This window comes from Dromaius novaehollandiae, chromosome 31 (assembly GCF_036370855.1).
Source record: "Dromaius novaehollandiae isolate bDroNov1 chromosome 31, bDroNov1.hap1, whole genome shotgun sequence".
Lineage (NCBI taxonomy): Eukaryota > Metazoa > Chordata > Aves > Casuariiformes > Dromaiidae > Dromaius > Dromaius novaehollandiae.
The window spans coordinates 883,702-896,509 of record NC_088129.1 but is presented as its reverse complement, the minus strand read 5'-3'; the positions used below and the strand labels follow the sequence as shown (position 1 = coordinate 896,509).

General features: G+C 42.6%; 1 protein-coding gene across 3 annotated transcripts; it reads right to left on the bottom strand.

Annotated features, from left to right (window-relative positions):
• Positions 1-338: 338 nt before the first annotated feature.
• LOC112995351 (E3 ubiquitin-protein ligase TRIM39-like) lies at positions 339-12,479 on the bottom strand. 3 transcript variants are annotated; one of them, XM_064499614.1, is made up of 11 exons: positions 12,417-12,479; positions 8,088-8,191; positions 7,197-7,313; positions 6,676-6,702; positions 5,310-5,333; positions 4,334-4,354; positions 3,605-3,625; positions 3,150-3,170; positions 2,563-2,589; positions 1,887-2,072; positions 339-828 (listed from the first exon to the last, which is right to left on the bottom strand). In XM_064499614.1, the coding sequence occupies exons 2-11, from the start codon at positions 8,149-8,151 to the stop codon at positions 788-790; spliced, it is 549 nt and encodes a 182-aa protein (XP_064355684.1). In that variant the 5' UTR covers positions 8,152-8,191; positions 12,417-12,479; the 3' UTR covers positions 339-787. The 3 variants fall into 3 exon arrangements, with proteins under 3 accessions (XP_064355684.1, XP_064355683.1, XP_025976040.2); XM_064499613.1 differs by having other exon boundaries at positions 339-2,072; XM_026120255.2 differs by lacking the exon at positions 5,310-5,333 and having other exon boundaries at positions 339-2,072.
• Positions 12,480-12,808: the final 329 nt, after the last annotated feature.

The following is a 12,808-nucleotide window of genomic DNA, read 5'->3' as shown; positions in this document are numbered from 1 at the left end:
CAGAATTCCCTTAAAGATGCATACAATTAGGAACATTGAAGGAGTGAGAAGAGCAAGTTCTGTGAAGCTCTTTTCCTGAACCTCACCTTTGTCACAAGGGACTTCCATTTGTTCTTGTGTTAAAACAACCTCCTCTTCAGAAACCCACCACGTTATCCTCACTGGGGATACTGCAATGAAATCCCATAAAGAATCTTCCTTTTTCTAGTGAAGCTCTCAAATCATGCCCTGCATGTGTGGTCCCCCCCCCCCCCCCCCCCCCCCCCCAGCTCTCTGACACTAACCTGAAGAATATGTGGAAAAGGCCTAAGGCCTAAGGCAGTGACTGGCAAAGGAAACCACAGGAAAGACAGGTAATTCAAGCTGAGAAAAAGTGATTTTATTCATTAGATTAAAAGCAAAAAGGCAAACGTTCAACAGGTGAATAAGAAGTCTGAGTGTCAATGCAGTTCCAGTGTGTATTAAAGAACCTGACAGAGCAATGCAGAGTGCTAGTAAAGACTGGTCTTTACAGTGCTTAAAATGATGGAGAAGTTCTATAGGCAAATAATAGGACACAGTCCCTGTTCCGAGCTCTGTGCACATCAACATCCACATTCAGATTCAAGGAAGACAATGAGGTGTGGCAACAACTAGGTGAGGCCATTCTCACTTTTCTATGAGCTGTTGGGAATCCTCCCTTCTCCGAAGTACATTCTACTTCCTTCTCTGCAGTATCAACCGGTGCTTCAGAAGGTTTGTTTAGGCAGGTGTTCACACTGCTCACTCATTTTCTAGCAGGTCCTACTTAGAATGCAGGAGTGACTCTCACGGGAAATGAATCTTTACCTTAGTATAGTGGATGAAATAATTTACTGCATGTAATCCTCCAGACATGTTTAATGTATTTTTCTTCCAGTCTAAAATCTTCATGATGATTTAGTCTTATTAGACTATATTTTCATTCAATTAATTTAAATAGTGAATACTCTCCAAAGCTGTAATTCATGTCAAGGCAAAATGATACCGTGCTTGTGATGATTTACTGAACTGAGTTTGGTTAAAAACGTGATATTATGTTATAAGCTATATTATGTTACATTATAAGTTGTGTTACATTATATGAGCTATTAAGCTTTCACTCATTTTGACTGAAATTTTAACATGTGTTTGTGGTGAAAATTCACACTTATATCCAATGTATAGAGAACACATGCACACAAAAGATAAGAAAGCAAATAAACATCATCAGAAAATTACGGCAATTATGTATCCCTAAATATACAGGCTCTAAAAATGTTAAGCATTAGTTTAAAAAAAAAATCCCAGTGACTTAGGATGATGTACGATTACATTGACTTGAAAATCATGGAAGAGAGTATCTGGAACTGACTTGATTAATGTGTTCTTTATTTTGTGTTTTCCCCAATAATGCCCTTTACCAATCATTTACTACTCCTTATGGGAGCTGTAACATGGGACAGAACAAAAGGGTTGCCCATGAAGGTAGCTTTGTCAGTGCCCTACAGGAGAGTTCACCATCTACTCTTCTTTAGGGCATAATCTCAATGGCTCATGGTCTGGCCTCGCAGTAGTGATACCCGTGGAGAAGAAGGGATAGAGCTTCCCTTTCCTACCATCACCATCAGTGATGGTGAAAGTGTACATAGGAATTTGGCTGTGGACATCGTAGAATGATAGCTGCTTGTTTGCGATGTCCAGGAATATCCCAATCTTTTGTGGTTTCTTCCTCACAGTCAGTCTTGTCCAAGGCTCAGTGCGGGCCCAATAATCTCTCCCATCAACTAGCGCTATGACCCAAAAGCCATTCTTAGGGCAGAGAGTCAATGTCCCTTTTCTACCCACTGATTCAGAAGCTACTCCCAATTCCCAGTTATTTTTCTTACCCACATTCACTTCCCAGTAGTGTTTCCCAGAGGTGAAGCCTTCAGTTGCCAAGATGAAGGTGTGGGAGTCAAACCTTGTGCTATCGGTGGCCACCTTTCTAACTGTCCCTGAATCCCTTACACTCTTCCCTTCTTCAAACACTTCCAGTCTAGGGTGAGCTGTGTCAGCATCCAGGACAATGGTGTCTGCAAGGAAGCACAAATCATCTTGTAAACTCTTCCCTGCTATCTGAGAAGCAATCAAGCAACCTGAATCAACCTCAAAAGGGAAAAAGAGACAAAAAAGAAAGAAGGAATCAGCATCCTTTTCCACAAATTCTCCAAATTTCCTGCCCCTTCTATCACTGTCAAGACCAACCCTCTATCTGAATGAGCATGTCATTGTTGTACTGGCTCCAACTTCAAAAGGGAATAAGGTTGAGCTGCATACTTTAGGTTTGTCACCAATGCAGACATGCAAGTGTGCATGTGTGACCATCTGGGACACAGCAAAATTAAAGTGCATTCATCACTGCTAATTACTCTGGTGTGGCAGATTGGCAAAAGAGGCAGAGAAAACAAAGCAAATGGGACCACTCACCTTTGGAATTTCTTTCAAATGCAAATTAAAATTGTGAGAGCAAGAACATAATGCAGGATTCCCCCCTTTCTTCCCAACAAGTCAAAATGCTCTCACCTCTACAACAACATTTTTCCAGGAAGTCTGCAGATGAAGAGACATGACAGCAAATTAGTGACGCAAAATGGGATTACCTCTAAAAAGCCTTCTCATATATTTCACCTTGCAATATATTATATATATATTCCTGAGTAACTCCATGCATTACTCAAGTTCTAAAAACCCAGGAAAAACAGCTAAGTCTTCAGCATCTGCATCATCTTCATCATACTTTGACCTTCATCCAGGAAGTTTAGAAAGAAAGACTGACCCAGAACACCACCCAGGGCAGCTATTTGTTCCCACCAAACCATACACCAACCTCCAGCCCTGCTCTCTTTTGCAGGACACTTGCAGCATCAGAAATGCAGGGCACCTTCCCTGCCACTACAAAGAACTAATTATTCTGCTGTGGTTTGAAAGTTATGATTATGATAGACATTTCCTCTCAGAGTTTTGATTAAGTCATAGAAGATAACCTCCAAAATCCTTCCCACTGAGGTAAAATACAGATAGTGCAGGATTCCCTGACTGCAGAAGACAAATAATTTTCTCTGTGCTTCATTTGCACAGCGCAAACTGCAGCAAGGATTAGATAAACTTACCAATTCTTTTTCTCATGTCTTCTGCAAGAGAATAAAAATAGAATAAAAATAGATTAAATTAAATTAAATTAAATTAAATTAAACAAAATTTAGTTTAGTGTGTCTGGTAAGGAAGAGGAAGATGGATAGTTCTTTGAGCTACGGGGAGACTTTTGAAGAGCTAGGATTAAAAAAAGAAGCCAAAAGTAAACTGCCAAGTATCAGAGCAAAACAGAAGTGAAACCAGACAAGAATGTCAGGCAGCCCAAGAAAGATCAACTAGTGAAGAAAGAGGAGGAGTGGTTTGAAGAGCTGATGTGGGCCTCAGAGCAGGCTAGCAAACCACATTGCAAGGTCAGCACCAATGAGGCTAGGCGAAAATGCAGCTGATTGTTTTCAATTATTTTTGATTCATTTTTTACTATTTGAGGAATGCTCCTCTAATATCAGTACTTATGGGATAGAGATTCACTTACCTTTCTCTTTGTCATCTTTTTCTAAAGGTAAAAGAAAAAAAAACAAACAAAAACACAGGTAAAGGTTCAACTTCTGTTTGTAATTCTTTAAAAGATGCTATGTGTCACAAGAAGCATCAGCTCAGACAAAATGCACAGACACCGAGATCCTCCGCCTTTGCATCCCTTTTGAAATGGAACTTTGTAGCTGCTAAGAAGGAAAAAAAGATTGCCATGGGTCTCATGGGACAATGTCAAATCATTTGGGAATGCTTAAGGGGGTCTGTGGGACTGAGAGTGATGTTTGTGTTTAAGTGGGTGCCTGTAAAAACATGTTTTTTGCAGTGGCCTGCTGTGTCTTCACAGTGTTAGTTTGTATTGAGAGTTTGCATTCAGTCTTGCCACTGACTGCGCTTGGAGAAGGAGAACAGCAGTAGCTCGCACAGAAGGGAAAGGAGCCCAGGCATCTCTTGGGTCCTGCCCTGCACCATGACATCCATTCTTAGCAGTAAGCCAGGACTAATAACTAGAAATCTATGTCATGGACCAGTTTTCTGACGCAAACCTGAGTGTCTGTGATTGTATCTGTTCCTGGAGTGATGTGTGTAATGCAAGAAATAAATTGTTCTAGGGAAAAACCTGATTTCTCCTCCAACATAATTCTGAACTGCAAAGTGTCAAGAGCACAAGATAAGTGACCGTACATTTTGTTATTAGCATAGACACTTGACAGGGATTGTACAGACTTACCTAATATTACAGCCACATTTTCTGTAAAAGAGTGAAAAATATTTTAGTGAGTACACATCCTATTTCTGGGTTTCAGAATGTTTCTGGTAACACAATCTGCCCAAAATGAACTTGCCTCCAACTCCCAGAGAACCCACCTTCTTTCCTTTTGCTGAGATCCATCTCTTTCTCCTGTCCGTTCCCCTTTTTCACCCCTGAAAAGATGCTAGCAATGATGATCCCTCCTAGTTGTAGATAAGCTCTGGTTGTTTACTGATGAGTCAATGTACCCTGCCTCCTCAGACACAACCATCCTGAGAAAACACTACTCCCAGATACTGCTGTCAGTAAAACACTAAACGGGGACTGCCAAGCTTGCGCTTCTTGTCCAGTAATGCTTCTTTCTATCTACCTCTTTCCACAACAGATTTAACATCTTCCCTGGATACCAAGTGGGCTGAAGCAACAACAGGCTTTGAAGCAGTGCATCCCTCCCGAGCTTTATTTGTGAAAAGGGTGGATACCCAGGCTGAGCTAGTCCTATAACCTCCTCCCCTTGTCCATGGACAGAGGCACCTCCAGAGTGATTCAACAGGATTCCTCTTAAAGACACAGAGGGAGCTTAGCCTGGAAACATTCCCTTTAAATGACCAAAGGGAGGCACAACCCACCCTTCTTGTTCTCCTAATTAGTTCTCTTATGGGATAAAGATGTGTGCTTTAGTAAAGCTCCATCAGGACTTCTTAAGAACAGAAGCATGTGCCAAATCATTTTTAAATGCCTTTGCAATGCTATTGCTTTCATAAGGGATCCAGTAGGAAATGGAGGTTCTCAACAATATTGGTTGCAGTCTTGCACACTGGCTTTTTGAGAACCTGGTTTAGCAGGATGTACCTTCCCCACCCTCTAAGAACGAGAAGGTGAATAAGACATATTTCTTAGCTCTTTACTAATTTGTGTGAGCAGTGAACAGTGGAATAGTGTCACGACCCCCTACCTTCATTTTTATTGATGAGTCTCCCTTAAAAGGAAATCAAAACAGAAGACAAGATTCCAGTTATTACCCCTACATTCATCAAAGCAAGTCATAGCAGCAAAACTTGAAAGGTGCCTATATGAGTTGATTATCCAGGTGTCCTATACAGTCCACGAAGAGACAAAGTCACTTCCAGGGACAATTCCACCTTCCCTCTGCCCCCTGCTTTTCACCAGTTTCATAAGAGAACAGATGCCTCCTCAAGTTGCCCTCTGATGGCAAATGGAGGTGCAGGACTAGATTCACTCTCCCATTCATAGGTATTTAGAGCCTTTTGGGTATACTAAGAGACTCCAGGTAGCCACGTGGTGCTACATGGGAGGCAAGCAGGGTATCTTAGGATATCTGAAATGGCACTCACATACTCTTATCTGTGCAAATGAGTCCCAAACATTGGTGATAACAGGGGTTTAGACACCTCAGCCATACATAGACACTGGTACGTGTATGCCAAAATTTAACCACTGTAATCTTGAGGTAAATTGTGATTCTCAGCTAGGATGTCTACATGTAGGTGCACAAAAAAATAAAAGATATTTAAGCACCTAGTACAGTTGAAAGAGATCTAATGAACACAGACAGCACAGTGTGAAGCACTGTTTGGGTGACCAGCTGCAAATGTCTCCTCTAAGATGAGCAGAATTACTCTCAAGTTTTCACTGACTGTGTTGATTGGAGCAGGATTCACTTGCCCAAGCTGTGGAGTGTACCACCACTGAGATGTACTAGGGTATTGGAGGCATCCTCCAAGATGGCACATATGACACATAACCTACTATCTTCTGAAGACAATAGGTCTGGAGACCAGGAAGGATATACCACAATGTCTGCAGTGAAACTAGGTGTTAGAGCCACTGGATTTGTCCCTGGATTAATTACAGGGAGGGGCACGGCCATTTCAGTGTGAAATTAGGTCAAGCTGGATCCCACTGTAGCTTTTTTAATGAGGACTTGAAACCTCCCACACTAGCTCTGTGCAGATGCCATGATCACAGATGATGCATCCAAGATCTGGAAGGGGGACTGCGCTGCTTAATCTTCTTCATCTCCTATCCCAGTTCCAGACCACACACCCTAGATAGTTTAAACAATATGAAAATAGTATCAGTTTAAATCTTACCTCTATAGGATGAGTCTCAGCCATATGCAATACTTGCAAAATGTCTCATACACTGTTTAACTCATTATTTACAGCAGCTGTGAAATTATAGTTTTACTCCTCACTTCTTTGAACACTTGCACTGAACACACACTCAGACACCCAAAAAAGTATTAACAAAGGCATGTACAATTATCAAACTTTACTTTGCTCTAGCCCAAACTTTACCTCTTTCAGGATCTTTTGAATGGAATCCTGTAAAAAGACCAGAGATAATATGAAATTACCCAGTGGAGGTGAAAACAGCTTAACAATAATTCCTTCCAGGCTGAACCTGACTTCACTGGCACAGCCAGGAGAAAGTGTGCCTGTTCCACCAATGTTGTCAGGGACTTCCTGGGGCCTTGGTACTCTGCACAAGATCTGGTGGGACAGATGGTCCCTCCAGGCTGAGGTTTTAATGTCAAGCTTACCCTTGCCCCTCGTACAGAAGGAAGGGGGTGAAAATTGGAACCAGGACCACTTTTCTAGTCTTGGCCCAGGCTGATGACCAGTGCCCACATGCCACAACACCATAGCATCTGCGATCATTCGTTGTTCACCTGGCAAAGTGTGAACCAGCTGGTCCTGGCTAACCCACCAGCCTCTCCTGGAAGCCAAGCCAATAAAGATGGGATGAAGGCAGTGGAGTTTGGCTTTATGCTATAAGTACACACACAGTCTGCTAATGTGGGAGAAATTATCCATACCTGAACAGTACCAAAAGAGGAACACAATGGCAAAAGGGCTGAGAATGCAGGCTATAACAGCAAGAAATATCAGGATGATATGGTCATCTTGGATCCATCTGGATACATCAGAATTCTCTGGGAAAGAGACAAGATATGGTCTGAAATCTTTGAAAGTACACATTGCCAAGACTCATCAACTCAACAGACAATTCATTTATTTGATAAATGGCATTCATGGGGTAGTGAGCTAATTTTTATTTGTGTTTCCCAAAAGCCTGAAATAAACCCCATGCAAACTGTCCCAGCATGACTGCAGGCAGCTACAGTAGGGTGAATCAGAGCAGACTAGTGAGCTGTTGGAGCTTTGCGTGTGTTGTTCACAGGATGGAGGAGGTAGTGAAGTAAGAGAATTTGCAGGTCATAGAGTGGAGATGTGACTGGGAAGAAGAAAGAAGAGGATGAAGAGAGGGAAGAAGAGAGAGGGCCATACCAAGTTTAAAGTCCCAAGGGAGGGCTGGAGAGAGCAGCCTTTGTGGCTGGGAAGGAGTCGTCTGAGTTCTGCTGGGCCAGAGCCCAGGCAATCAAGCCCAGAGCAAGCAAGCATCAAGTAAATACACTTAAATGTAGGAGCCTAAATGCAAGTGTTCTGATGTGATCTTGAAGCAGGAGTCAGTACAAGACCCACTGGAAACCCATGTCCTTCTGTAGAGGATGCCACAGGGAAAGTGCAGTACTTCACCCAACCTCAAATGACGTTAGATGCTTCACTTTAGGCAACCAAAGTCAGCCCTTACAGTACTGTCTCCCACTGCGGACAATGGAGGATGACTGCAGGCAAGAATAAGAACAAAGCAAGCAAATGATGGATGTTGTGAGTGCTCTGAGAAGGCAGAAAGATGAGACATTTACCTGCACAGGAGATCTGGAACAGAAGCTTGACACAGAAGAAACACCACAACCCAAGGCTGTTCATCTGTCTCACTGTTTCTTGTAATGCTCTGGTTAAATCTGATCTGAAAAGTAAATTGAAGTAAACATGAGCAGTTACACACACGGCCATAGGGTCACTGATTTGGTGGCATTGCTACACTAAGCCCTGAGAGCCCCATTTCCTTTGTAGCTTTATCCCTCAGAAATGCATGAAGAGCAAATTGCAGGATCTTCCTTGCTATTGTGATGGGTCTTTTTTATAACTGAGCTAGTTGTCTCCATTGCTTTTCTAGTCAATGGAAAGAAGCAGACATTTCTAGGCAGAAGGAAGGAAACACATCAAATCCCAAGGAGATGTATGATGGGTTATCTGGACTGGAAATACCTTTTTTTTCTATTGACAATAACAGAGTCAGGGTGAGATGCTCTCCCCCGTGGTCACTCTGCCTGGACTCAGATTGCGGAAGAATAGACCAAAATTTATCTAGCTACATGGACTTGGAGTCTCAATTCCTGTTGTAGGCAATGGAAGCTGGGATACAGCTGTCATGCTAGTGTCATTTGAGATGCCCAGGACTCCAGCTGCCACTCCAGAAGGGTGTGAGCTGCCCATGGGTCCTATGCCATATATATGCAGGGATGGAGTCAGGAAAGGCAAAGCTCAGCTGAAGCTGAAACTAGTAAGGGATGTGAAGAGCAGCAAGACAGGCTGCTGTAAGTGCACGGACTGCAAAAAGAAAGCTAAGGGAAATGTGCACTCAGTGCTCAGTGGAGTTGGGACCGAGTGACAAAGACCATGAAAAAGATGAAATACTCAGCACTTTTCTTTTCCCCTTGGTTTTCACTGGTACGGCATGCCTTCTGGTCTCCCTGATAGCCAGACTTACTAGCAGACTCTGCAGGAGTGAAGCGCCATCCATTATAGAGGAAGATACAATTAGACACACAAGTTCATGGGACCAGACAGGATGTATCTGAAGGTGCTGAGAGACGCGGCCAAAGCCTGAGTGAGGCTGCTTTCTATTGTCATGGCAGTCAGGGGAGGTTCCTGAGGACTGAAAGAAGGCAAGCATCACATACTGGTCTTTAGGAAGGCCAAGGAGGAGGACCCAGGGATCTAAAGGCCATTCAGCCTCACCTCAGTCCCTGAGAAGATGAAGGAGTAAATCTTCCTCAAAGCCAAGTTCAGGCACATGAAGCACAAATGTGTGTGGTGGGGGGGACAGTCAGCATGGATTTACCGGGGCAAATCATACCTGACAATTTGAATTGCATTCTTTTCTGCCCTATGGATAAGGAAAAAACAGTAGATGCTGTATACCTTGATTTAAGCAACGCCGTAGACATGGTCTCCAATAATATCTTTGTAGCCAGACTGGGGACATATGGACTGGATAAGTGGATGATGAGATGGCTGGACCATTGGGCTCAAAGGGTTGTGATCAGTGGTACAAAGTGCAGCCAGAGGCTGAATACCAGTGGTACCTGTCAGGGACTGATACTAGTCCAAAACTGTTTAAAGCCTTTCTTAATGACCTGGATGATAGGATAAAGTACACTGTTTGCAGTTTTTCAGATAATGACAAAGTTGGGGTAGTGATTGATATGTAGGAAAGAAGGTCTGCTCTTCAGAGGGACCTAGACAATCTGGAGAAATAGATTGAGAGGAACCTTATGAAACTCAACAAAGGCAAATTCCAAATTGTGTCCCTGGCACAGAATAAACCCATGCAATAGGATGGGCTGGGGGCCAACTTGTTAGAAAGCTGCTCTGCAGAAAAGGAGCTGTGGTTCCTAGTGGTCCACAAGTTGAACAGGAATAAGCAGTGTGCCATTGCAGCAAGGAAGGCCAACTGCATCTGGGCTGTATTATCAGGAGTGTAGCCAGTATGTAGAAGGAAGGTATTCTCCTCAAATCATATCTTGCTGAATAGATTCTTCCCCTCTAATCCACATCTGGACATTGTGTCCGTTTTAGGTTCAAGGCAGACATTAACATACTGAAGCAAGTCCAGCAGAGCCATCAAGATGGTTATGGGTGCCTGGAGCACATCATGTATGAGGAGAGAGAGAGATCTGGCTTTGCCTGGAGAAGGCAAAGGGGAGCTTTTATGGCTGCTTACAGCTTATTAATGGGAGATGTACAGAGGATGGAGCCAGACTCATCTTGGAGGTGCACAGTAAGAGGATGAGAGACAATGAGAGCAGGTTGCCAACATTTCTTTTTCTCTATAAGGGAGCAGAACCCTTGATCAGGGACCACAGATGTGGAAGAATCACCATTCTTGGAGATATTTAAAACTCAACTGGACAAGGCCCTGAGCAACCTGCTCTAACTACACCTGCTTTGAGAAAGAGGTTGGACTAGAGACTGGTGTCTTCCAACTTCAATTGTTCTGTGACTGTCTGATGCTGTATGTCATCCCCAGGTTGTGTCTCAGATCTTGCTTAAGCTCCTGAATATCACCTTAAGTGACCTAATCTGCAAGCTGAATACAATTCATGAAGATGTTAAGACCCAACAAAAGGAAAGGAGCTCCTGTGCCCAAGGTAGTCTCCATATAAATTGATAATGACACCACCAGACTCTGTGCTTGGACTTCTGCAGTAAGAACTGTAGCTGGCTGACAAAAGCAGCCAAAGTCTCTCTGGGACTGGCAGCTGGAAGCTCATTGATCACCTCTGTTTAAGCATCTTGATCATAGCAAATGAAGTTAATTTTGGTGCACTTAATCCTACCCTTCTTTATAACTAGTCATGGCAATGCTGAGAGTATAAGGGAGACTTTCTGCAGACATTTTGGTGTTCAGAAGGTGATATGTAAAAGCTATTTGATTTTCCATGGGGATTTTACTGACTGTTCTGACGGAAGCAGTCATACATATTAACAGAAATAAAACCGATGTTCTTGGTCACCTATGACAAGACAAGATAATTAACAGAGCCAGTTTGCCTTGTGATAAACCAGCTGTGTCCTTCTACTGTGCAAACTTTTCTTCCTCATGTTTGCTCCGCGAAGAGGGTGAGGTTTACATTATGCTTCTCTCCTGTTTTCCTTAAAGCAGCAGTCAGCTATGCTACATTTTTACCATGTCCATGTTGAAAATGCTCCACTTGAGGAGGATACAACCCATTAATTTGAACTGGCCTGTTTATCACATCCAGCTACTTCTGAAGTTCAAACATTGATCTCTGCACACGCTAGGTTTGATTTCAATCCAGTCAGTCTTACTGGTCCGGTATTAAGGCAATGGATCTGTATTGGAATTTAATTATGTAGCTCCAAATCAAAGCTTTGCATAGAAGAAAACTGAAGAATGGTGGGATCAGTGAACTTTCATGTGGTGGATTTTGAAATGAAGCATTGCATTGCCATGTTGATTCTTCTCTGCGGTATAAGAATTGAACTAAATCTATATTTAGTCATGCATATATATAGCATTCCAATAGTGTTTAAAGATGATATAATTCAGGTGATTTTGAGTGGACTGTTAACTATGGAGAAACCATAGAAAACTGCTGAACTGTCGGTTGCTATGTTCAGCCATAGCAGAGTCTTGTTTACCAACGCTGAGATGTTACACAAAGAGCTTTGAAAGGGAAAAGCTATGATAAACCAAATTTTCTGGTTATTTTCACTTAATGTCTTTCGGTTTTTTAATCATTAGTAAAGTTGTTAACATGATCATCATCAGTAACGGGGTTCATCTTTCCTAACTTTGTAATCCTACATTAGATGCACCAGTCACCTAGATTCCTTTTATAAGCACTACTGGGATGTGGTGCCTCTTCTGGTAAAGCAGACATGGAGATGACAAAACACGGACTCCCTTTGAGACTGTGACAGACACAAGGCTGTTAAATATGACACAGAACTTGCAAGAGATCTTCTACTTTTTGGAGTGACAGCTCAAGGCCCCAGAAAGTATCCCATTGTGTCCAAAATCACGTTAGATGCCTCTCCTCAGGCAGATGAATTTGGTGCCAAGTCTCCAGCCCCAGACTAAGCAGGATAACCCAGTGCATCTAAAATGTCACTAGCCTGCAGAATGGTAGCAGCACAGTAGCAGTGACTCAACATGTTGCCACATCTCTTCTTGCCCTGCAAAGGGAGCCCAGGGACCAGCCTGTGTGTAAACTCCTGAACTGCAGACATAGACATTCAGACAGACGAATCTCTAAACCAAACAGAAGCATTTAAAAATTGTGATTTCAACCCACAGAAGCCAAAGAACAGAAACATTCATGATATCAAGTCATAGGTAAGAAGGAAATCAGAAAGACTGAAATGAATTTTGAAGAATTTACCTGTACAGAAGCTAGTGAGCTCTCACATTCACCTGCATTCATCTTCCTGCTTTCTTCTAAATTCACCGGTCGCTGACCAGTTAAATGCCAGTACACACCAGAAAAAAAATTCTGAGTCACATGACAGGAACAGCTTGAACATGGATCTGCTCAGCCAAGGAGGTGATTCTTTTACACAGCTATGACAGTATCTAAATGAAAGGCATATCCTCTCCTTGAATAGTGACTGAAGTTCTGAGCCAACCACCTCAAATAAAGGATTGGCCCAGATTCACTGTCACTTCTGTAGGTAAATTAACCATATTAAGAGACCCCCCCTCAGTCAGAAAAGAGATGATGAAGGGGCATATGGTACAGGTTTCAGAAATGCTGAGTATCAGAGATAAAGAAGC

Bases quoted from the DNA above. Each gene is read 5' to 3' on its own strand.
- LOC112995351 (XM_064499613.1), bottom strand. From the start codon at position 8,151: ATGAACAGCCTTGGGTTGTGGTGTTTCTTCTGTGTCAAGCTTCTGTTC. The intron at 7,314-8,087 runs GTAAATGTCTCA...TCTCTTTCCCAG, and splicing joins GTTCCAGATCTCCTGTGCAG to AGAATTCTGATGTATCCAGA. The intron at 3,171-3,604 runs GTAAGTGAATCT...ATTCTCTTGCAG, and splicing joins AAAAGATGACAAAGAGAAAG to AAGACATGAGAAAAAGAATT.